Genomic DNA, 23,908 nt, shown 5'->3' on the forward strand with positions numbered 1-23,908 from the left:
CAGTAGTCAAGAGGGTCTTCTCTGATCACCTGCCAAGTTGAGTTAGTTTTCCCTTCTCCATGTTTCCATAACACCCAGTGTATATAGGCTTACAGATAATTTACACATTTGTTTACATATATTTACATGTTTACATACCTATTTACATATCACTCTCCACCATCTTGGTTTCTCTCTCTGTATCCCTTGTACTGGTGGTTTTCAACTGGAGGCAATTCTGTCCCCCAGGGGGACATTTAGCCAAAAATGTCTGGAGACATTTTTGACAGTCATAACTGGGGGAAAACCAGGATGCTGCTAAACACCCTACAATGTACAGGAAAGCCGCCACAACAAAGAACTACCCAGCCCAAATGTCAATAGCGCCAATGTTCAGAAACCCTATCGTACACCTAGCTTCTGCCTAGCATGAAACATAAAAAGCACACACCAAAAAATATACATATAATGAACAAGCCCAGTTTCTTATTCCGTACAATAGGTGTAATTATATCTATTCCAGAAGGTTGCAGGGAGGATTAAAAGGGACCACATATGGGGCTTCCCTGGTGGTGCAGTGGTTGAGAGTCCGCCTGCCGATGCAGGGGACGTGGGCTCGTGCCCCGGTCTGGGAAGATCCCACATGCCGTGGAGCGGCTGGGCCTGTGAGCCATGGCCGCTGAGCCTGCGCGTCCAGAGGCTCTGCTCCGCAACGGGAGAGGCCACAGCAGTGAGAGGCCCACATACCGCAAAAAAAAAAAAAGAAAAAAAGGGACCACATATGAACAGTGCCTGGTACAAAGTTGATTTAGTTCATCCTAACAATAATTGGATAAATTAAAAATACAGACCCAGGATGTTTTGGTCCTGAATTAACGACTCATTTCATAAACCACTTCATTTTATAGCTGAGGAGCCCGAGCCTTTAAAGGATGACTTGCCTAAACTGTTGTCATCAGATCTGAGTTTCTAGTTTAGTGGCAAACCATACTTTAAATGCATGCATAAGAAAGGAATTAAAAGCTGACTCTTGTAAAACAAATAGTTATCTTTTTTTTTGTTTGACTTATAAATACAATTTCATATATATGTATAAAATTTTCTTTAAAATAGTTAGAATACTAATAGAATGATGATTCAATTGAATAATGTTACCAGAAGTTTCACGGGGATTTATTTTGAAATTACATTTTTGGCATTTTATGCAAAAATAGGCAAATGTATTGAAATACAAAGCTAAACAAATAATACATTCTTTCAACTGTAGAAGAGATATAGTCAGAATTCAGAATAACATCTAAAATAGTTTGTCATAATACATAAGCTACTCAAATATTAACAAGCTTTCTGGAATCTATGCTAAAAATTAACAACCTTGTAATGATTCAGTTCTTCCCTGCTCAATTGAAATGAAATTTCTTAGCAAAATACAATTCAGAGGCACCATCCGACCTGAGATCTCAGATTCTAACGTTACGGCTTTTAATATGAATACCAGTATAACCAGAATTTAAACAAATTATGGCAAATAAAACATATATATTTTAACATCTATAGGCTTTATTAGGTGTTCCTTATACAGTCATCTGGTATGTTTAACGAGTGAGCAATCATATAAAAGGAAATACGGTCAAAACCGATTGAAGTAATAAAATCCTGAAACTAAGTAACATCTCATAATTCATTGCACAGCATATATTAGATTTCATTACATCAGTATATAGCTTAGTAGTAAATCCTCCTGATGGCCATAAACCTCTAAGGTGTTGTCAACTTGAAAAATGAAAGGGAAGGAGTTGGTGGGGGCAGAGAATGGACAAATCTACAGAAGTGCTGGTGCAGTGCACCTCTAAGTAGGAAAGTTGTAGTGTATCACCACCTAGTGGCTGAATTGAGTACCTCATTCTAATAAAGGGACCTTTTTCCTGTTGTATGTCTCATTCACCCTTTAACTGCATTCATCTCTGTTACTGTGGTTCCTAATATTCACGTTGCTCAAATAGGTAAACCCATTTGCATTTCACCCACCAGGCTGTCAAGGATTTGGTTAAGGTTTTATGCTTACCTAACCTTTAAATTCTATTTTGGTTCTTTTCAAAGTCACGCAATGGGGATGCCTATATTAACAAGATACCATCGTTTGTGAATAGAGAATTATTACGGCTATAGGAACTTTGGGCTTTGGCCCAGTTTTTATTCTTATTACTGAATCTTTTAGCAAGTCAGAATAGTGCTTACTGTGTGCCAAGAACTGTTCTAAGAGCTTGACATACAAGGAAGTCAGTTAATTTTCACAACAACCCTTAAAGTAGGTTATCATTAGCCCATTTTAGGGCTGAGGAAACTGAGCCACAGAGAGGTTAAACCATATTCCTAAAATTACCCGGTAAGTGAATGGATTCAGATCTGGGCCGTCTAACCCAGAATTGGCTCTAATTCTACTATTCTGTCTACAGGATGATGAGCCAGCAGCAATGTATGGGATTCAAATTTATTTGAAAAGATCTGAGAAAAGAAAGAAATTGGAGCACTGAAACACTGGGAGGTCCTTGGTTGTCTGACAATTTATCTTAGTTACCTAGTTAGGTCTAATAGGGAAGCATCATGACAGAAGTAAATCAACAGACCCTTAAGCGAACAGTCCCTTAACATGAGCATCTACCTACATCTTCCTGTTTCTCTGTGATTTGCAATACTGCTCCAAAAGTGTAATTCAGATTACAAAGTAAAATCACAAATCTTACAAAAATACTAAACATGTTAAAGAACTGCTCTTATCATGATCAAAACCATTATCAAATGAGGATCTAGGCAACTTGGACAGACCCCAAAAAACTGACAAGAATGACTTCAGGATAGATGTTTCGAGCATCAGAGAAGATAGGCTCTTAGGGAATTTAATGAGGCTTCCTAATATTTTAGCAAACTTTTAAAGACACTATGTACACATTGCAAAAGTCAAACGTGTTTGTCAAAATCTTATCACAGTCTGTGGAAAAAATACATGCCAAATGTATATACCCACTTTTGATTCTGTTTTAGGAATTTTAACTACAGACATACCTCCTTTTATTGGGCTTCACAGATATCGTGGTTTTTACAAATTGAAGGTTTGCGGCAGCGCTGTATCCAGCAAGTCTATTGGTGCCATTTTCCCAACAGCATTTGGAACCTCATGTCTCTGTCACATTTTGGCAGTTCTCGAAATATTTCAAACTGTATTATTATTATTGTGCTTGTTATGGTGATCAGTGATTTTTGATGTTACTACAACTTGCCGAAGGTATACATTGGTTTTTTAGACACAATGCTACTGTACACTTAATTGCACAGTTATAAACGTAACTTTTATATGCAATGGGAAACCAAAAACTTCAAGTGACTCACTTTATTTTGGCATTTGCTTTATTGTGGTGGTCTAGAACTGAACCTGCAGTATCTCTCTATAACACAAAACTTGTTTTTCACATTCTGTTGCTTTGTTCTTCAAGGTAAGACCCCAATCAGACGTCCCCACCACACACAGCAGTGGCTTGTGGGACACTGTGTAGACTGCAGGTTCCACACAGCTCCCTCCCCACTCATTGTGGCTCCATGTTCTCACTTCCAACAAAAAAAGCTTTTTAGAATTTAGGGGTGGGAATGATGACATTATTGAATGGTTCTAATTTATATTAAAAAATTAGACTATAGCCTTAAAACTTTTAAATATTATCACTATCCAACACTTATTATAGACTTTAATAATCATTTCCAAAGTGGAAAGTCACTGGGATCTGGGAAGAAAGTATGATCTGTCTTTATATTTTTGACTATTTTTCTAATGTCTGTTTTTTATTTTCTAATACACATATTAGCACAGAAGCGCATACATATCACTTACACAGACTCATATTGGGGCTGTATACATAATTTTTTTTTAAAGATAGGATGCAAAAGCAATTATATTTGGAAAACAGTGGTTGAAAAAAGGCTGTTTCCCAATCCTAGCAAACTAAGGGGTGAATCCTCTCTCCTTTCATTCAGTAACTTTTGAAGTCTGAGAGCCAATCTGCTTGTGCTGTTTGCTTCAGGTAAACTAAACTCACTGGTGCTTGTTTCTTGCTCTATTCCATCCTTGCAAGGGAAGCCCTGTTGGGGCTTCTAAGTATCTTGCTAACAATCCAGATGTGACCATTCTACTTAAACTGATTCAAGTGGCTTCTCTGGGCTCCAGGAGGCAGTTAACCACTAACTGAAAAAATATCTTACAAGTTTGGAAAAAACTGTAACAGATAAGTAAATTCAGTAGTTATTCAGAATAAGGTTTAGAATTCCATAACTCCAACAATTATAATAGAGATTTATTTAAAGTAATACATTTACAGCCCAGATAGTTCTACATTGTACATTTCAGGTTTAACCAACTTCATAAAAATACTTTAGGACAGCTGCATCCAGAATTAGACTACATGATTATTTCTTTGCCCATTCTTCTCTCTCTTTTCTTTCCCGAATAACCTCTTTCAGATATGGTTCAAGGTAGAATTTATCCTAAAGAATGAATAAAAGAAAAATATTATATGCTACCATTACATACTGATATACCCCCAATACTCAATAGGTCTTAAACAACAAAAGAAATCTATCAAAATTAATTTCCAACTTAAGAAAATATATTCTCAAGCAGACTAAAAACTGCCTGCTTTTCTAAAATGTAAAAACCCATAAAGATATTGTAATAAGCTACTCTGATAGGTCATTAGAGAGAAGTCTGTCAGAAAAGAAAAAGGAATGAGAGTCTACAAGCTTTGGCCTAGTTTCAATGCAGTTCAAGGGGTGAGGGTCTGCTTCGCAGCATCCTTCCCAGGAGCTAGAAGGCCACTCAATGGGCCGATCACACGAACACCACCATTTTTTCATCCGAGCAGAAAGCAGAGTGTAGAGGGAGAACAATGGCCTGGGAGGCAGAAGACCTGGATTCTAGTCCTGGATCTCTATAGCAGCGGCCTGCTTAATGATTCTGGAAGTCACTTCATCTCTAAGTCTCAGTGTGTTTACCTCTAACCTAACACTTGCTCTACTAACCTCACCAGATTGTCATAAGGATTTTGATTTGACACAACTTTAAGAACTCTAAAGCACTACACAAACGAATGTGTTCTCTGTTTCTAATACTCAATCCTTCATGGCCAACATTATCAGATACAAAAGAGCTGTTCTACCTCCTCATATTTTGTCCACTGCTCTTTAGGCAAGATCTGTTGCCTCATGGTCAGGTCCAGTGCTCTCTTAATGCGAAACACCCTGTCGTTATAAAGGTTCTCAGGAAGCCGTCTTATGGCTTCTTTTACATCGTCATTCTCATATATTGTATCATCTCGCATTAAGCCTATGATAAAACACAAGAGAGTAAGATTGAATATGCATCTCAAAAATAAGGAATTTCTAAAAAATGAGTAAAATTATGACTTATAACCTAAGTCATTAACTTAACTTCGGTGTAATATGAAGAGTTAGGTATCATGGAAACTCAATGCATTTCACACACAATAATGGGTTACTTAATGGATTATTTCTTAAATGGTACTGTGGAAACAATATGAGTCTTTTAAAATCTACTACCACAAAATTCACATTTTATCTATAGCAATTTTAAAAGCATTTAAAATGTCTACTTTTTAAAATACATATCAATAGACTATATCTCTACTTTCTTATACTTTAATTCTGAGATCAAAGTATTAAAGAATCTTAAAATGATAGTGTACTAAGGAACCAGTAACATTTAATGGTGCTTCCCTCATGCTTCAATTACAAAATATGAAGTTCATGGCAAAGTATAAAGTTCTAAAAAATAGTTCAGGCATCAAGTAATTGTAAAGATGTCAGACAATTTTAACATTTGAAAAATCTCTACTTTGAAAGTTCATACAACTTAAATTTTAAAATGCTAAGCGGAGGAGTTGAGAGAGGGAACATATAATAAGGAAAATGTTCTGCTACCATATTTCAAGAACATAAATAATTTCCAGCTCATACATTTGAGACAATTCCACCCCTCTCTTCTCATAATAATAAAAAGGAAATGGATTTAACAATAAAAGGTGACCTAATTTTAAGATTTCTAATGTACACAGGTGCAATTAGTTAACGTATTTTTGGGATCCATGATAAATCTTGCAAAAGCACTACTCTCAGAAAAAGAAAAAAAACAAAAAAAAACAGAAGAAAGCACAAATACTCACCCAGTTTATTGAACCCGGCAGCATTGTAATACCATTTTCGAATACCATCCAGCCATTTGCTTGATGCTGCAACTGATATTGTCACACTGTTAACTGCTAACAATTCACTTATATAGTACATAAGCAACCAGCTAAAAAATGCAAACACAGGAAGGAATTTCTTTTAAAAGCATATACCCTATATATTGTAGATAAAAATAGCTTATTTTATCTATGAGCAAAAGTATTGCAAGTAAAAAAATTGGGCAATTAAGTCATGGGGAAAAAAGGATAAACTCAAACACTTAATGTAATAAAGATCTGTAGGTACAATAACAGTCCCTCGATATCCTCAGGGGATTGATTCCAGGACCAACCCCCCTCAGATATCAAAATCCGAGAGGCTCAAGTCCCCTATATAAAATGGTGTAGTGTTTGCATATAACCTAAGCACATCTTCCTGTATACTTTAAATAATCTCTGGATTACTTATAATACTTAATACAATGTAAATGCTATGTGAATAGTTGTAAATCCGAAGTAAATGCTATGTAAATAGTTGCCTGAGAGCAACAAATTCAAGTTTTGCTTTTTTAAACTTTGTGGAACTTTTTTCCCAAATATTTTCCATCAGGAGGTTGGCTGGATCCTCGAATGTGGAACCTGTGGATACGGAGGGGCACTCCAGCTTCTCAAAGTCAAGCATCCCATTCCTTTTTGTCCCCCTGCTACCATCAGAATTGAGGGGTGGGGGATGAAAAAGAAACTGGGAACTTCTCCATCATTTGTAGTTTCAGAAATAGGTTATAGGAAGTAACTGTAAACTTTTCAAGGGAGTTGGAGTTGCATGAAAAGATGAGATTTCAGCATACACTGGCAAATCTAAATGACCCCCCATCCTCCAAAATTTTTATTCTACATTACCTTTATTTCACTTGGCTACTCTCTTTAAAAATATATGTATTTCTGCGAGGGTTTTGATACCATTAGTCAGTCATTTAATATTAATATGGACTAGTAAAAGAAGCACATTTTCCTACTCCGAAGCAGCTAACTTTCCACTGAGGGAATGGATATTTGAAAATGGATGAGGAAAAATAGGTAATGTTAAAACTCTCTGGGGAACAGGGCTGAGCAGGATGGGTTACCCAGTAGGACCTAAGGGCAACATGATAGTGCCTGATGTTTACAGGAGACGTGTGGTACAGAAGGGGAGGTATAGCAAGTTTAAATTTTCTTTTAAAGTTTTGTCTTAGGGCCAGTCCCTTACCAAAGAAGGAAAACAAACTCTCCTTTTACCCCTCCTTAGTACATCACAGCTTTGGTAATCTCCTTGGAAATGAAGCACCATGTATAACGTTACTTCTGGAAAAACAACTACCAAAGAGTCAACAATATACAAACATACTTATAGGAGACAAATTATTTGTAAACATATTTACCAGTGATGGTAATAATGATTCCTATTCATTGAACACGCACTGTGTGCCAGGCACTATTTGCTTTACCACCATTAGCTAGAGTTATTTACAACACGCCTATCCTTGCAGAAGAGGAATAAGGCTTACATAAATTATCCCATCCAAGATCAAAGGCAGCTAGTAATAGGGCTGAGGCCAGGTCTATCTAGTTTCCAAACACAGGGCAGAAGCAGAACGCCTACAGTATTTGTCAAGTTAATGAAATAATGAATTCTTAAATTTCTCCCCCACTCCCCAAAAGCTCAATGTCATTTAGGTTAACGAATTTTTCTGGCAATCTGATGTTTCCTAATAGCTTCACAGTTGCTGGGGGCAGGGAAAAAGGAACCAACATTTTTTAAAGCTATTCCAATTTACACCGCCAGAGGGCAGGGATTGACAAAAAAAAAAAAAAAAAAAAAACCCACACACAGGAAAAACTACTTTTTTCACGTTCTGTTTTAAGTATTCCGGTAATCTCTGCATCCTATTCCATAATAAATACATTTGTTCCAGTGCCTGGAATAAATACAAATTTCTCCAAATCCACAGATCAAGTTGACCTTCCAGATAAGCCAAGGTTAAACTGAAGTTTCGCTGTAACCCTTGCTCAGCTGCCTCTAATTCCCAGTTTGAGAAGCGAGAGAGGTGGAACGAGATTGAGATTTCCAATCCTATTTCCTCCAGTCACTTCGCCTCAGTTATTTTACCAGCCGAAAAGGGAAACTAGCACCATCTACCTCGCACTGGCAGGAGAGTTTATCGAGCTAATAACGCACATGACAGCGCTTGGTTCACAGTAAGCACTCAGTTCACTTGGGTTGAAAGTCAGCCACTAATTATCTCCTGGTACCCCTGAACTCTTCTAAGGCCGAGGGGAAGGACTGCCGAGCTCTAGAAGGCCGGAACGCCAGGGCTGTGGGAGCCACCGCGGGCACCTTCACCAACAGCGGTTCCCATCCCCAAACAAGCCGGGCCTGGAGACAGCAAGGGGGTGAGGCCAAGGCCGCCTTCCCTTTTGCCGCAAACCTGGCCATTTAGAGAGAGCAGAGGAAGAAGAGCAAGTTGCTGCGAGAATAAAAGGTTGAGCACGGCGATACCCGCCAAGCAGGACACCGCTCACTTACCGGCAGGCCTACTCGCCATTTTAACCCGAGACAGAAGCGTCGCCTGTTGGGTAAGTCCTAGAGGTCGCGCAAGGCCCAGTGCGCAGGCGTGTTACGTCAACGTCGCGAGGAGGGGCGGGGGTGGGGTGGGGGGGAGGGAGAGAGAGAGAGAGAGAGAGAGAGAGAGAGAGAGAGAGAGAGAGAGCAGGCGCAGGCGCAGGCGCAGTTCTGGCGGCCGGCGTTGGCACCTGCCCCGCGCCCCTCTCCGCAAGAATTACAGCAATCCCATAGGCTTGGACCCGCCCCTGGTTCCAAGAGGCATTCCATGTGACAAGATGGAAAAAACACTGGGCAAAGAATTTGGACACCCGGTCTTCAGCCTGGTTCTGTTGCTGACGAGCTCTAAGAGCTTGGGCAGTATAAATTGCGCCCTTTGTGACAAGCAACACTCTAAGCGTTTTATGGACATATTTTTATTTAATTCTAAACCTATAAGATAAATACTATGATTGTACCCGTTGTAGAGAAGAGGAAACTGAGGCTCAGAAAGGTTGCATAAATTGTCCAAGGGCACACAAGCTAGGAAGAATCCGGATTCATCTTCCAGAATCTGAGAATCCAGATAAAACTTCGGCACTCCTTAATTCTAGGGCTATATGCTACACCACTAATCCAGGAGACACTAACCCTCTCTCACCTTGTTTCTCCAGGTGAAGTTCTACCTCAAGCCATTATAGTGGAAGGTTAGTTGAAAAAAATTTTTTTAATTAAATCTGAGATGTATAGCAGAATTCAAATGCAATTTTAAGGTAAAAGTACATTTTTAAGGTCTCAGTCCCAACATGTTAAGTCTAAGTATAAAAACCTAGGGACAGGGCTTCCCTGGTGGCGCAGTGGTTGAGAGTCGCCTGCCGATGCAGGGGACACGGGTTCGTGCCCCGGTCCGGGAAGATCCCGCATGCCTCGGAGCGGCTGGGCCCGTGAGCCATGGCCGCTGAGCCTGCGCGTCCGGAGCCTGTGCTCCTTAACAGGAGAGGCCACAACAGTGAGAGGCCCGCATACCGCAAAAAAACAAACAAACAAACAAAAAAACACCTAGGGACAGCAATATCACAAATTGTTGAGGGAGGAGAATTTTACTAAAGGATGCAGAACAAAATAATTGGTTAGTGGGTGAGGCAGGGAGAGGGGACAAGTCAGACTCCCTCTTTACACTCTATATCAAAATAAACTCCAGGTGTATTAAAGAGATTTAAAAGCTGGAAAAAAAAAACACTCTAGGGACAGAAAACAATCCAAGTTAGGATGGCTGATGCTTATGCAGTTACTGATGAACTTCTGCAACCACTACTGTCTGGGTCAGCTCAGTCTATGGTAACAAAATACCGCAGACTGAGTAGCTTAAAAAACAAATTTATTTTCTCACAGTTCTGGAGGTTAGAAGCATAAGATCAAGATGCCAGCATGGTCAGTTTTAGTTGAGAACTCTTTCCCTGTGGCTTGTAGAGGGCTGCCTTCTTACTGTGTCCTCCCATGGTAGAGAGAGAGCAAGCTCTTTTGTGTCCCTTACAAGGACACTAATACCATCATGAAAGCCCCACCTTTATGACTTTATCTAAACCTGTATTATCTCTCAAAGGCCCCATCCAAATGCCATTACATTGGGGGTTAGAGCTTCATTACATGAATTTGGGGGTGGGGGGGTCACAATTCAATCCAGAGCAACTACCCACCAATATCTACTTGTTTTCTTCCATCCTAAGCTGAGACCTGGGACAGTATAGAATGGCTAATTGTAAATCTAATTGTAAATCCAAAAGGTTTAATGGTCTTAGTCACATTCCAATTCTAAAATTCTGTTGCCTTCTGCCTTTTTCTTTTTCTCTGTCACCACAAATTCTCAATATTATTCAGCGCTATATGCAGTACTAAAAAGTGATGAATGGCTGTTCTCAGACTACACTAGCCAAAGTGAAGTTGGAAGATATGAAGAAATGCAGTACATTTAATGGTCTTAGTCACATTCCAATTCTAAAATTCTGTTGCCTTCTGCCGTTTTCTTTTTCTCTGTGTCACCACAAATTCTCAATATTATTCAGCGCTATACGCAGTACTAAAAAGTGATGAATGGCTGTTCTCAGACTACACTAGCCAAAGTGAAGTTGGAAGATATGAAGAAATGCAGTACATTTGTAAGTTGGCACATCATCTTACAAGAAGTACTCAGTAGGGACTTCCCTGGTGGCGCAGTGGTGAAGAATCCACCTGCCAGTGCAGGGGACATGGGCTCGAGCCCTGGTCCAGGAACATCCCACATGCCGCAGAGCAGCTAAGCCCGTGCACCACAACTACTGAGCCTGCACTCTAAAGCCTGTGAGCCACAACTACTGAGCCTGCTCTCTAAAGCCTGTGAGCCACAACTACTGAGCCCGAGTGCCACAACTACTGAAGCTCACGTGCCTAGAGCCCGTGCTCTACAACAAGCCACCACAATGAGAAGCCTGCGCGGTGCAACAAAGAGGAGCCCCCGCTCGCTGCAACTAGAGAAAGCCCGCGCGCAGCAACGAAGACCCCACGCGGCCAAAATAAATAAATTTTTAAGAAATTATTAAATTAAATAAAAAGGAAGTACCCAGGAAACTCTTCTCCCTCCCTACTTACCCTTCAAGTTTCAGTTTTCTGGTTACAGGGTGAAGGTGACAAGAAAAGGAAGACCTTGTCAAGGGATTATACCCAGGAGTGTCACAAAATCCAGCTCCTACAGGCATTAAGCCTAGAGAGCCTAGATGTTTGCTGGTAGCCATTAGTGTTGATTCAAAAATTATTTTTGGTTTTCCTTCTGGCATATGGCAGGATTGCACTTCTCTGCCCCCTTAAAGCTAGGCATGGCCACGTGATGCTTTGGCCAAGAAAAAAGTGAGACTTTTTTTTTTTTTTTTTTTTTTTTTTGCGGTACGCGGGCCTCTCACTGTTGTGGCCTCTCCCGTTGCGGAGCACAGGCTCTGGACGCGCAGGCTCGGCGGCCATGGCTCACGGGCCCAGCCGCTCCGTGGCATGTGGGATCTTCCCGGACCGGGGCACGAACCCGTGTCCCCTGCATCGGCAGGCGGACTCTCAACCACTGCGCCACCAGGGAAGACCAGTGAGACATTTTTAAGAGCAGTTTTTCACATTCCTTTCCCCTTCCATAGACTGGCTACATTTCAGACATGGTGGAAGTTCCATCAACCTCTGCCACTCAGATGACGTGGAACAGAAATTTTTTGGCCCCAAGTTGGACATGTATGAAATAAAAACTTCTGGGGTTTTAGGGCTGTTCATTACAGCAGCACAGCTAGCCTGTTCTGAGTGGGTTGTTAATAAAGGAAAAATGAGGTTCTGAGCCATAGAAAGACTAAGCAGGATGGTTCCATGCTTTGCCTCCTGACTGAACCTTCTTCCTTGTTCCCTGTTTATTGATCTCATCCATTAGAGAACTCCATGAAGGCACATATCCATGCCACACTCAACACTGTATTCTAGGAACTCAAATGTCTGTTGAGCGAATGAAAAAAATACGCCAACAGGAAGGCCCTGACCAATTATGAATTTAGTTTCTCACAAGGTTTCAGGATATCCAGCACACGAAACCCCAATGCACACAAACTTCCCCCAAAGTTAGTGGTGTAAAACACTTTGTTTCTCCAAGTTCTGAAGTCGGCCGGGTAGCTCTGCTCTGTGTGGTATCTGCTGAGGCTGGAATATCCAAGTCGGCCTCTTCACTCCCTTACGTGGTGCCCAGGCGGCAGAGCCGGAATCGCTGAGGTTTGGTCAGGAGTCTTGTTCCACCTCATTTCTCCAGGAGTCACCAGACCTCTTTCCATCCTGGCTCAGGGTTCCAAGAGGAGAAGCACAGATGCACAAGTGTCCCACGAGGCAGAGTGCACCGGCTGAGTCAGCGTGGGAGGGCGCTACAGTGCGAGCGCTGTAGTGTGGAGTGTGCAGCCATAGCTCCTATGCAGCCAACATAGGAGCAACTCAATAGCCACACGTAGGAGTGTGGCTCCTTGGGGGCCACCAGTGTTAACAGTCTACTCAATCTCGTGATCCTAAGGCAGATAAGTGAAGCCAGGATGCCTCATCTTACAAATAAAGAATCAGACACATGGGTTAAATCATTTGCCCAGGATTACATGCTTAAATGGTAAATGGAAAAAACAAAAAAAGTATTCATGCTTCAAATCTTTACACACTGGCAAAAAGTCAAAGGTTAGTTATGGCCTTTTACTATGTCTCAATGCTCACCTTCAAACAACTTTCCTCCCTATCCCTTTTCCTTTCCTGATTCTCAGTAGCCAACTGTGGGCAACTTTGACTATCTTTGCTCAGAAATATAACAGTGTAGATAATCCCAAATCGAATGTGTTCTGTAGCATAATCTAAGTGAGTAGTAGATATTAGATGGATAATATAGCCTGCCCCAGAAACTCCTAACACTTCAAAGAAAATACAGCTGTCTTGTGATGAAACCACTTTAAAAGACTTTGAAAATAAAAAGGAAAATCTTCTACTGTTCTCATCTTCACCAGAAGGACAACACACCAGCCTAGTAAACGGACTCTCTTTCTCTAAGCTTGCTATATGTTAATTCTCTCCTTCCCAAGAAGGAATTGATTGAGCCAAAGACGAATTAACTTACCAGGAACATGTAAGAAACATCTATCAGAAGTGTCCCCAAATTTATAATATTAAGAAATTGTTTCCGATATCAATTGAGGTTTGAGGTATTTATTTTAAAATATATTTATTCATATGTACATTCACTTTACATTATTACATTTTAACATCTATCAAAAACTAAAGAGTTTTTAAGAATTTTTCAAAGTCCTGTACTGAGGCCTTGGCCATCTCTTCACAAAATATTTCATCAGGCACAGATACCAATTTGTCCAAAGAGATGTAGTTAGGTTTTCCTGGATCATACTGTGCTCTTCCTAAATAGGCAAGAAACAAATGTCTTTCTTTGACTTTAAACAACCTTGAATTAAATACCTAGAAAAGAAAGAAAAAAGTTTTTAACAAACACTGTGCACTGAAAGATGAACTATAAAAATGTTTATCTGGCTAAAAATTTTAATAGGCTAACAAATATAAAGAATCGAGGGGGCGGAGTCAAGATGGCGCACTAGGAGGATGTGGAATTCGCGTCTCCTCACAACTAGGGCACCTACCAGGTACTGGTGGGGATCTCGGACACCTAAGGGGACGGGAGGAAAACCCAGCGACCGGGTAGGACGTGGGGCGTGGGGGGAGTGAAGGGGGAGGAGAAGTGGAGGCAGGACGGGACTGGCGCCCCTGAGGGGCGGCTGGGGGAGGGGAAGGGATCCCACACCTGGAGGGGGAAATTGGGGAACCACTGGGAGGGCAGAGGATCAAAAGGGAGCGTGGCCAGGTCTCCCCCGCCCACTTGGGCCCCAGGAACCTGCTGAGATCCGGGGCCTGACTCTCTGCCCACCGAGGAGGTCCAGCCGCAAGGGTCCTGAGGGAGTGGGAGGGAGGGAAGGGGGAGCAAAAGTAAAGGCCGGACCTCCTGGACCGGCACCTCTGAGGGGTGGCTGGGGGAGGGGAGGAGTTCCTATACCCAGCGGGACCCACCCACGGTTAGGGGTCCAGCGGTGACGGGGGAGACCCTGGGGTAGATGATGGGGGAGGTGCGTGGAAGAACGTAAGGGAAGAGGCCAGTGCCTTCCTTGTCCACTTAGGCACTGGGAAGCCTGCTGGGCTCCCAGGACTAATCCTCTGCCCTCAGAGCCTCCCTCTTAAAGCGCAGAGTCCAAGCCCCGCCCCTACACCCCACAAAGGGCCCCACCTCTACACTCGGAGACCCCCTCCAATGAGCTGGGCCTAAACTGAACCCACACACCCTCACCCAGGGCCCTACCTCCTAACTCCGGAAGCCCACACTCCACAGCCCTCCTTCCCACGTGCTGCCTCCCCCTACTGCGCAGGTCCTAAGCAGAGGCCCCGCCCCACACTCAAATGTCACCACCCCCATCCGCCTGGGTCCTGCCCCCCAAACCCCACCAGAGCCTAAGTTCCACCCCCCACCCAAACTCCACCCCCATAGCCAAGGCTTTATTTTATTTATTTTTCCTTTTTTCTTTTCTTTTTTCCTCTTTTAGACTGGGGTTCTGTTTTACCTTGTTGATTCATTGTTGTTGATTCTTTTATATTTTCATTTTCCTAATAAATTTTTTATTTTTCTAATTTCATTTTATTCTTTATGGTTTGTTAGTGATCTCTCCTTTTGGCTTGTTGCCCTCCCCCCTGCCTTTTTTATCTTTCTCCTGCTGTAGTTTTATTTTACCTTGTTGCAGTAGTTTCAATTATAGTTTTATTTTTCCTAATATATTTTTTATCTTTCTTATTTTGTTTTTTATTCTTTGATATTGTACTGCTCCTTGTTTTCTTTCATTCTTCCTTTTTTTTTTTTTTTTTTTCTGCACCGCTAAGCTTGCGGGATCTTGGTTTCCAGGCTAGAGGTAGGGCCGGAGCTCCTGTGGTGGGAGCTCCAAGTCCAAACCACTAGACTACCAGAGAACCTCAGACCCCAGGGAATATCAATCGGAGTGAGGCCTCCCAGAGGTCCTCATCTCAGCACCAAGACCCAGTTCTATCCAACTGCCTGCAAACTCCAGTGCTGGACATCTCAGGCCAAACAACCAGTAAGACAAGAATACAGCACCACCCATCAAAAAAGAAGCAACAAAAAAAATGTTACAGAGGAAGGAGCAAGGAAAAAACCTACAAGACCAAATAGATGAAGAAGAAATAGGCAACCTACCTGAAAAAGAATTCAGAGTAATGATAGTAAAGATGATCCAAAACCTTGGAAACAGAAAGGAGAAAATACAAGAAACATTTAACAAGGATCTAGAAGAACTAAAGGTCAAACAAACAGTGATGAACAACACAATTACTGAAATTAAAAATACTCTAGGGCTTCCCTGGTGGCGCAGTGGTTGAGAGTCCGCCTGCCGATGCAGGGGACACGGGTTCGTGCCCCGATCCCGGAAGATCCCACATGCCGCGGAGCGGCTGGGCCCGCGAGCCATGGCCGCGGAGCCTGTGTGTCCGGAGCCTGTGCTCCGCAACGGGAGAGGCCACAGCAGTGAGAGGCCCGCGTACAGCAAAAAAAAAAAAAAAAAAAAAAAAAAAATACTCTAGAAGGAATCAATAGCAGAATAACTGAGGCAGAAGAACAGATAAGGGAGCTGGAAGATAAAGTGGTGGAAATAACTACCAGGGAGCAGAATAAAGAAAAGAGAAAGAAAAGTATTGAGGAGAGTCTCAGAGACCTCTGGGACAACATTAAACGCACCAACATTGGAACTATAGGGGTCCCAGAAGAAGAAGAGAAAAAGAAATGGTCTAAGAAAATATTTGAACACATTATAGTCAAAAACTTCCTTAACGTGGGAAAGGAAATAGACAGTCAAGTCCAGGAAGCACAGAGAGTACCATACCAGATAAACCCAAAGAGAAACATGCTGAGACACATATTAATCAAACTATCAAAAATTAAATACAAAGAAAAAATATTAAAAGCAGCAAGGGAAAAGCAACAAATTTTCATACAAGGGAATCCCCATAAGGTTAACAGCTGATTTTTCAGCAGAAAATCTGCAAGCCAGAAGGGAGTGACAGGACATATTGAAAGTGATGAAAGGGAAAAACCTACAACCAAGATTACTCTAACCAGCAAGGATCTCATGCAGATTCCACGGAGAAATTAAAACCTTTACAGATAAGCAGAAGTTAAGAGAACTCAGCACCACCAAACCAATTTTACAACAAATGTTAAAGGAATTTCTCTAGGCAGGAAACACAAGAGAAGGAAAAGACCTACAAAAACAAACCCAAGACAATTAAGAAAATGGTAATAGGAACATACATATTGATAACTACCTCAAATGTAAATGGATTAAGTGCTCCAACCAAAAGACACAGACTGGCTAAAGGGATCCAAAAACAAGACATGTACATATGCTGTCTACAAGAGACCCACGTCAGACCTAGGGACACATACAGACTGAAAGTGAGGGGATGGAAAAAGATATTCCATGCAAATGGAAATCAAAAGAAAGCTGGAGGAGCAATTCTCATATCAGACAAAAAAGACTTTAAAATAAACACTATTACAGGAGACAAAGAAGGACACTACATAATGATCAAGGGATCAAGTCAAGAAGAAGATATAACAATTGTAAATATTTATGCACCCAACATAGGAGCACCTCAATACATAAGGCAAATGCTAACAGCTATAAAAAGGGAAATCAACAGTAACACAAAAGTAGTAGGGGACTTTTAACACCCCACTTTCACCAGTGGACAGATCATCCAAAATGAAAATAAATAAGGAAACACAAATTTTAATGACACATTAAACAAGATGGACTTAATTGATATTTATAGGACATTCCATCCAAATGACAGAATACACTTTCTTCTCAAGTGCTCATGGAACACTCGCCAGGATAGATCATATCTTGGGTCACAAATCAAGCCTTGGTAAATTTAAGATAATTAAAATTGTATCAGGTATCTTTTCCTACCACAATGCTATGAGACTAGATATCAATCACAGGAAAAAAAATCTGTAAAAAATACAAACACATGGAGTCTAAACAATACACTACTAAATAACCAAAGATCACTGAAGAAATCAAAGAGGAAATCAAAAAATACCTAGAAACAAATGACAATGAAAACACGATGACCCAAAACCTATGGGATGCAGCAAAAGCAGTTCTAAGAGGGCAGTTTATAGCAATACAATCCTCCCTAAAGAAATAAGAAAAATCTCAAATAAACAACCTAACCTTACACCTAAAGCAAATAGAGAAAGAAGAGCAAAAAAAACCCCAAGGTTAACAGAAGGAAAGAAATCATAAAGATCAGATCAGAAATAAATGCAAAAGAAATGAAGGAAACAATAGCAAAGATCAATAAAACAAAAAGCTGGTTCTTTGAGAAGATAAATGAAATTGATAAACCATTAGCCAGACTCAACCATAAAAAAAGGGATTAGACTCAAGTCAATAGAATTAGAAATGAAAAAGGAGAAGTAAAAACTGACACTGCGAAAATACAAAAGATCATGAGGGATTACTACAAACAACAATATGCCAATAACATGGACAACCTGGAAGAAATGGACAAATTCTTAGAAAACCACAACCTTCCAAGACTGAACCAGGAAGAAATAGAAAATATATACAGACCAATCACAAGCACTGAAATTAAGGCTGTGATTAAAAATCTTCCAACAAACAAAAGCCCAGGACCAGATGGCTTCACAGGCGAATTCTATCAAACATTTAGAGAAGAGCTAACGCCTAGCCTTCTCAAACTCTTCCAAAATATAGCAGAGAGAGGAACACACCCAAACTCATTCTATGAGGCCACCATCACCCTGATACCAAAACCAGACAAAGATGTCACAAAAAAAGAAAACTATAGGCCAATATCTCTGATGAATATAGATGCAAAAATCCTCAACAAAATACTAGCAAACAGAATCCAACAGCACATTAAAAGGATCATACACCATGATCAAGTGGGGTTTATCCCAGGAATGCAAGGATTCTTCAATATACGCAAATCAATCAATGTGATACACCATGTTAACAAACCAAAGGATAAAAACCATATGATAATCTCAGTACATGCAGAAATAGCTTTTGACAAAATTCAACACCCATTTATGAGAAAAACTCTCAAGAAACTAGGCATAGAGGGAACCTACCTCAACATAATAAAGGCCATATATGACAGACCCACAGCCAACATCGTTCTCAATGGTGAAAAACTGAAACCATTTTCTCTAAGACCAGGAACAACACAAGGTTGCTCACTCTCACCACTATTATTCAACATAGTTTTGGAAGTTTTAGCCACAGCAATCAGAGAAGAAAATGAAATAAAAGGAATCCAAATCAGAAAAAAAGAAGTAAAGCTGTCACTGTTTGCAGATGATGTGACACTATTCATAGAGAATCCTAAAGATGCTATGAGAAAACTACTAGAGCTAATCAATGAATTTGGTAGAGCAGCAGCATACAAAATTAATGCACAGAAATCTCTTCCACTCCTATACATTAATGATGAAAAAACTGAAAGAGAAATTAAGGAAACACTCCCATTTACCATTACAACAAAAAGAATAAAATACCTAGGAAGAAACCTACCTAAGGAGACAAAAGACCTGTATGCAGAAAACTATAAGACACTGATGAAAGAAATTAAAAATGATACAAACGGATGGAGAGAATCAACATCTTGTTCCTGGGCTGGAAGAATCAACATTGTGAAGAGGACTATACTACCCAAAGCAATCTACAGATTCAATGCAATCCCTATCAAACTACCAATGGCATTTTTCACAGAACTGGAACAAAAAATTGCACAATTTGTATGGAAACAGAAAAGACCCCAAATAGCCAAAACAATCTTGACAAAGAAAAATGGAGCTGGAGGAATCAGGCTCCCTGACTTCAGACTATACTACAAAGCTACAGCAATCAAGATAGTATGGTACTGGCACAAAAACAGAAATATAGATCAATAGAAAACAGGATAGAAAGCTCAGAGATAAACCCACACACATATGATCATTTTATCTTTAATAAAGGCGGCAAGACTATACAGTGGAGAAAAGACAGCCTCTTCGATAAGTGGTGCTGGGAAAACTGGACAGCTACATGTAAAAGAAAGAAATTAGAACACTCCCTAACACCATGCACAAATATAAACTCAAAATGGATTAAAGACCTAAATGTAAGGCCAGACACTATCAAACTCTTAGAGGAAAACATAGGCAGAACACTATGACATAAATCACAGCAAGATCCGTTTTGATCCACCTCCTAGAGAAATGGAAATAAAAACAAAAATAAACAAATGGGACCTAATGAAACTTAAAAGCTTTTGCACAGCAAAGGAAACCATAAACAAGATGAAAAGACAACACTCAGAATGGGAGAAGATATTTGCAAATGAAGCAACTGACAAAGCATTAATCTCTAAAGTATACAAGCAGCTCATGCAGCTCAATATCAAAAAACAAACCCAATCCACATATGGGCAGAAGACCTAAATAGACATTTCTCCAAAGAAGATATACAGATTGCCAACAAACACATGAAAAGATACTCAACATCACTAATCATTAGAGAAATGCAAATCAAAACTACAATGAGGTATCACCTCACACCGTTCAGAATGGCCATCATCAAAAAATCCACAAACAATAAATGCTGGAGAGGGTGTGGAGAAAAGGGAACCCTCTTGCACTGTTGGTGGGAATGTAAACTGATACAGCCACTATGGAGAACAGTAGGGAGGTTCCTTAAAAAACTAAAAATAGAACTACCATACCACCCAGCAATCCCACTACTGGGCATATACCCTGAGAAAACCATCATTCAAAAAGAGTCATGTACCACAACGTTCACTACAGCACTATTTACAATAGCCAGGACATGGAAGCAACCTAAGTGTCCACTGACAGATGAATGGATAAAGAGGATGTGGCACATATATACAATGGAATATTACTCAGCCATAAAAAGAAATGAAACTGAGTTATTTGTAGTGAGGTGGATGGACCTCGAGTCTGTCCTACAGAGTGAAGTAAGTCAGAAAGAGAAAAACAAATACCGTATGCTAACACATATATATGGAATCTAAAAAAAAGGTCATGAAGAACCTGGGGGCAAGATGGGGAAAAAGACACAGACCTACTAGAGAATGGACTTAAGGATACTGGGAGGGGGAAGGGTATGCTGGTACAAAGTGAGAGAGTGGCATGGGCATATATACACTACCAAACGTAAAACAGATAGCTAGTGGGAAGCAGCCACATAGCACAGGGAGATCAGCTCAGTGCTTTGTGACCACCTAGAGTGGTGGGATAGGGAGGATGGGAGGGAGGGAGATATGTATATGTATAACTGATTCACTTTGTTATAAAGCAGAAACTAACACACCATTGTAAAGCAATTATACTCCAATAAAGATGTTAAAAAGAAAAAAAAACCCAAAAATTATTATAAATGCTAGAGGTTTAAAACCCTTTGCCTTCTGCTAAGAAATTATGATTTAAAAGGGACTCAAAACTAACAAGCAAAACAGCTGTAAAATAATAAAGGGCTACCTTGTAGGCAAAGACCAGACTAATCCAGGGAGACGAGAGCTTTTAAAAAAGGAAATCCTCAGGCTCTACCTCAAAGCTACCAAATCAGACACTTTGAGAGTGGGACCCACAAGTCCTCCAAGTGATTCTGTTGCCTGCCAAGTTGGAGAAACAAAGTCAGAGATCAAAGTTTATGACATCAAAAATTGTGTAAGATTTCATAATCTGTGAAGCTTCCCTATTTTCCTTTCTTTCTTTCTTAATTCCTGTTGCTCCCTCTGACTAGTATCAAAATGAAATGAACCTGGACTTCATGGGTTCAAAGGAACCTGCCTTGGGGTTAAACTCTTGAGGAATAGAGTGAATACAGTAACTTTAGAAGGGAGTCAAAAGCAGGCTAAGTCCCTAAAGCCAGCTGCAAGGAAGAAGGGAGAATTGGGAGATCGGGCCAGACTTGAAATAGAGCCCTAAGCTGAAGAGACATCTGTGAGGCTCCCTGGCAAGGCCCAATGAACCCACATTCAGTATTAGGTCTCAGGTCCCTCTCTTGACTATATGTCAAGATACACTGGGGACACTCCACATGGCACATAACCTCCAGGAGTCTTTCTTTATATTCGAGTGGAGACAAAATAATAACAGATCACTTGGAAAGGACACTATGAAAAACAATTGTTGAAAACTAAAGTAATTTGAGAACAGTGACCAAAAAAATATAGTGTGCTAACTCAACGTGGGATTGGCTTGCTTTGGGAACAAAACAACTTTTACTCCCTCTGCAGAAACAAATTATGTGCTGCTCTGCCTTCATTTTGGTAACTAAATTCCCATTACCGTGTTATTACTGGTCAAAAGATGTAAGAAGCTTTTAGATGTATTTCTTTAGAAGTATGACGCTTCCAGTGACTCTCGGCTTACAAAATTATCATACAACATACGGACAAGGCCACAAATGATTCTGAAGCTCCCAAACCATTTCCTAAATATAGTAACTTTGAAGCACTTATACAGCTTATGACCAGATATTACTTTCCCAGTGGTTCAAAGTGACTTTATTATCACATATTTGTGTGATCTTTCAAGTCCAAAAGTCATGGCTCAGATTGAATTTCTCTCTTTTTTTGTTGTTGTTGACCACCAGGGGCCACTTTGCAATGTCAGAAAAGTTTCATCCTATCAATGATCCGTTAAGTTCTCAAGGATTAAAACAAACAAAAAACACCAAAAAAAAACCTAACTTAAGAATTACTGATCGCCTCCTGTCCTAACATAGACTCCAGCTCTGCCTTCACAGAAACCCACAGGGAAAGAGGAGAAACAAGGTTTCAGGGGATCCTGAATATAGCCTCTTTCCTGAACTAGTGGTTTCCTCACGTACATTACCCTTACTGCTTTTGTTATCCTTTGCGTACCATGGTCACTGCTTTGAAACGACTAACCATAGTTTTAAAGTTATAATTGTTTCCCAATTTTTAATTAATCATAAAATTATGTACCAACCTGAACTGTTATCTGCATGAGAAAACTGTTTCACAGCACTAAGTTTTTAAAGCTCCAGCCAAAAATTTTAAGTCTACATCCATTCCCTCACTGTCAGTTAATGTAGTTTTCCATTAATGAGGTTTTTTGTTGCTGTTTTCGTTCTTTTCTTTTTGGCTGTGCCACGCAGCTGGTGGGATCTTAGTTCCCGGACCAGGGATCAAACCCAGGCCCCCAGCAGTGAAAGCACTGAGTCTCAACAACTGGATCGCCAGGGAATTCCCAATGAGGTTTTTTTTTTAAAAGCAATCCTACCCAGACCCCTAAGAATCTTAGAATCCTCCCAGTATGGAAGCCACAGGTCTATAACCAGGCTTCCCATAAGCTAGGATTTGGGGAGCCTAAAATCTGTGTTTTTAAACAACTGATTTTGATGCATCTAGTCAAGTTTATAGTTTTCTCTACTTGGAAAGTTTCTGTCCACTGTTAAACCCAATTCATTCAACTGACAACTCAAATGTCACTTCTTAGAGTGGCAGTATATCTTTGGTAAGAGCATGGGTTTTCAAACTGACTGCCAGAGTTCTAATCCTGGCTCTGGCCCCTGGACAAGTTACTGAATCTTTTTATGCATAATTTCTTCATTTGGAAAATAGGGACAATAACAGTACCTACCTCATATGGTTGTTGTGAAGATTAAATGAATTAATACAAGTAAAGCAGTAAAGACAGAGCTGGCACACAGTAAATGAACAATCAATAACTTATTATTTCTATGATTTTCCTACCTCTCCTAAATTAAATCAATAGCTGTATACAATATCTGTTAAGACTCTAACATTATGTAAAGCAATTACATTTTAAAAACTTGTCTTCCACACTAGATTATGAGTTCCACAAGAATACAGACTGTGACTCATTGATTTTTCTGTCCTCAAATCATATTCTCTTATCATGCTCTACTGTTACTGAATGATCTATCAACCCAGTGGAAAACTGTCATTGCTTTTTAGTTGAAGATTACTTACTTTACAATGTTTCTATAAGCCAAATTTTCACCAGTTGGCTTCTAACACTTTTTATAATGAATATTCATGCATTTGATGAAATAGAAAAATGCTCTATTAAGGGCCCATTCAGAGTGAAGTATGACAGGTAAATAAACACTACTATCTGTGAGGGAACTGCACCAAATGCAGTCTAGTTCTGACAGTTATATTAAAGTCATAGTTCTTTGCCCACCTTTACATCAGGAACACATTTGGCAAGTGGAATAGAGGAATCACTTTAATGAAATTCAATCTTTCATTTATCCAATGAATACTCACTGAGTGTCTATTCACATGCCAAACAGGAAAGAAGGATGACTTTTATGAGATTCAGTCAATCATGTGTTCAACAAATATCTATCCAGTGCCTACTAATTGGCCCATTATAGTTCCAGGCTCTGGGAATTCAGCAGTGTATAAATCAGACAAGATCTGCTTTCAAAACGTTAAC

At 40.2% G+C, this 23,908-nt stretch overlaps 2 protein-coding genes across 4 annotated transcripts in view; both read right to left on the reverse strand.

The window, feature by feature from the left end:
- Window positions 1-4,301: 4,301 nt before the first annotated feature.
- On the reverse strand, window positions 4,302-8,859 carry LOC132500925 (cytochrome b-c1 complex subunit 7). Of its 2 annotated transcripts, none has more exons than XM_060116291.1 (4): window positions 8,773-8,859; window positions 6,207-6,278; window positions 5,184-5,350; window positions 4,302-4,512 (listed from the first exon to the last, which is right to left on the reverse strand). In XM_060116291.1, exons 1-4 carry the CDS (start codon window positions 8,789-8,791, stop codon window positions 4,435-4,437), a joined length of 336 nt encoding a protein of 111 aa, XP_059972274.1. In that variant the 5' UTR covers window positions 8,792-8,859; the 3' UTR covers window positions 4,302-4,434. The 2 variants fall into 2 exon arrangements, with proteins under 2 accessions (XP_059972274.1, XP_059972273.1); XM_060116290.1 differs by having other exon boundaries at window positions 6,207-6,337; window positions 8,773-8,827.
- Window positions 8,860-13,502: 4,643 nt separating this feature from the next.
- Window positions 13,503-23,908, reverse strand: part of MTERF3 (mitochondrial transcription termination factor 3) — a 28,700-nt gene continuing 18,294 nt past the window's right edge. For both annotated transcript variants that reach the window (XM_060116067.1, XM_060116068.1), the window contains exon 8: window positions 13,503-13,782. In XM_060116067.1, coding sequence (XP_059972050.1) covers window positions 13,588-13,782 — 195 coding nt within the window. In that variant the 3' untranslated portion in view covers window positions 13,503-13,587. The remainder of the gene's footprint in view (window positions 13,783-23,908) is intronic.

This window comes from Mesoplodon densirostris, chromosome 13, assembly GCF_025265405.1.
Source record: "Mesoplodon densirostris isolate mMesDen1 chromosome 13, mMesDen1 primary haplotype, whole genome shotgun sequence".
Classification (NCBI taxonomy): domain Eukaryota; kingdom Metazoa; phylum Chordata; class Mammalia; order Artiodactyla; family Ziphiidae; genus Mesoplodon; species Mesoplodon densirostris.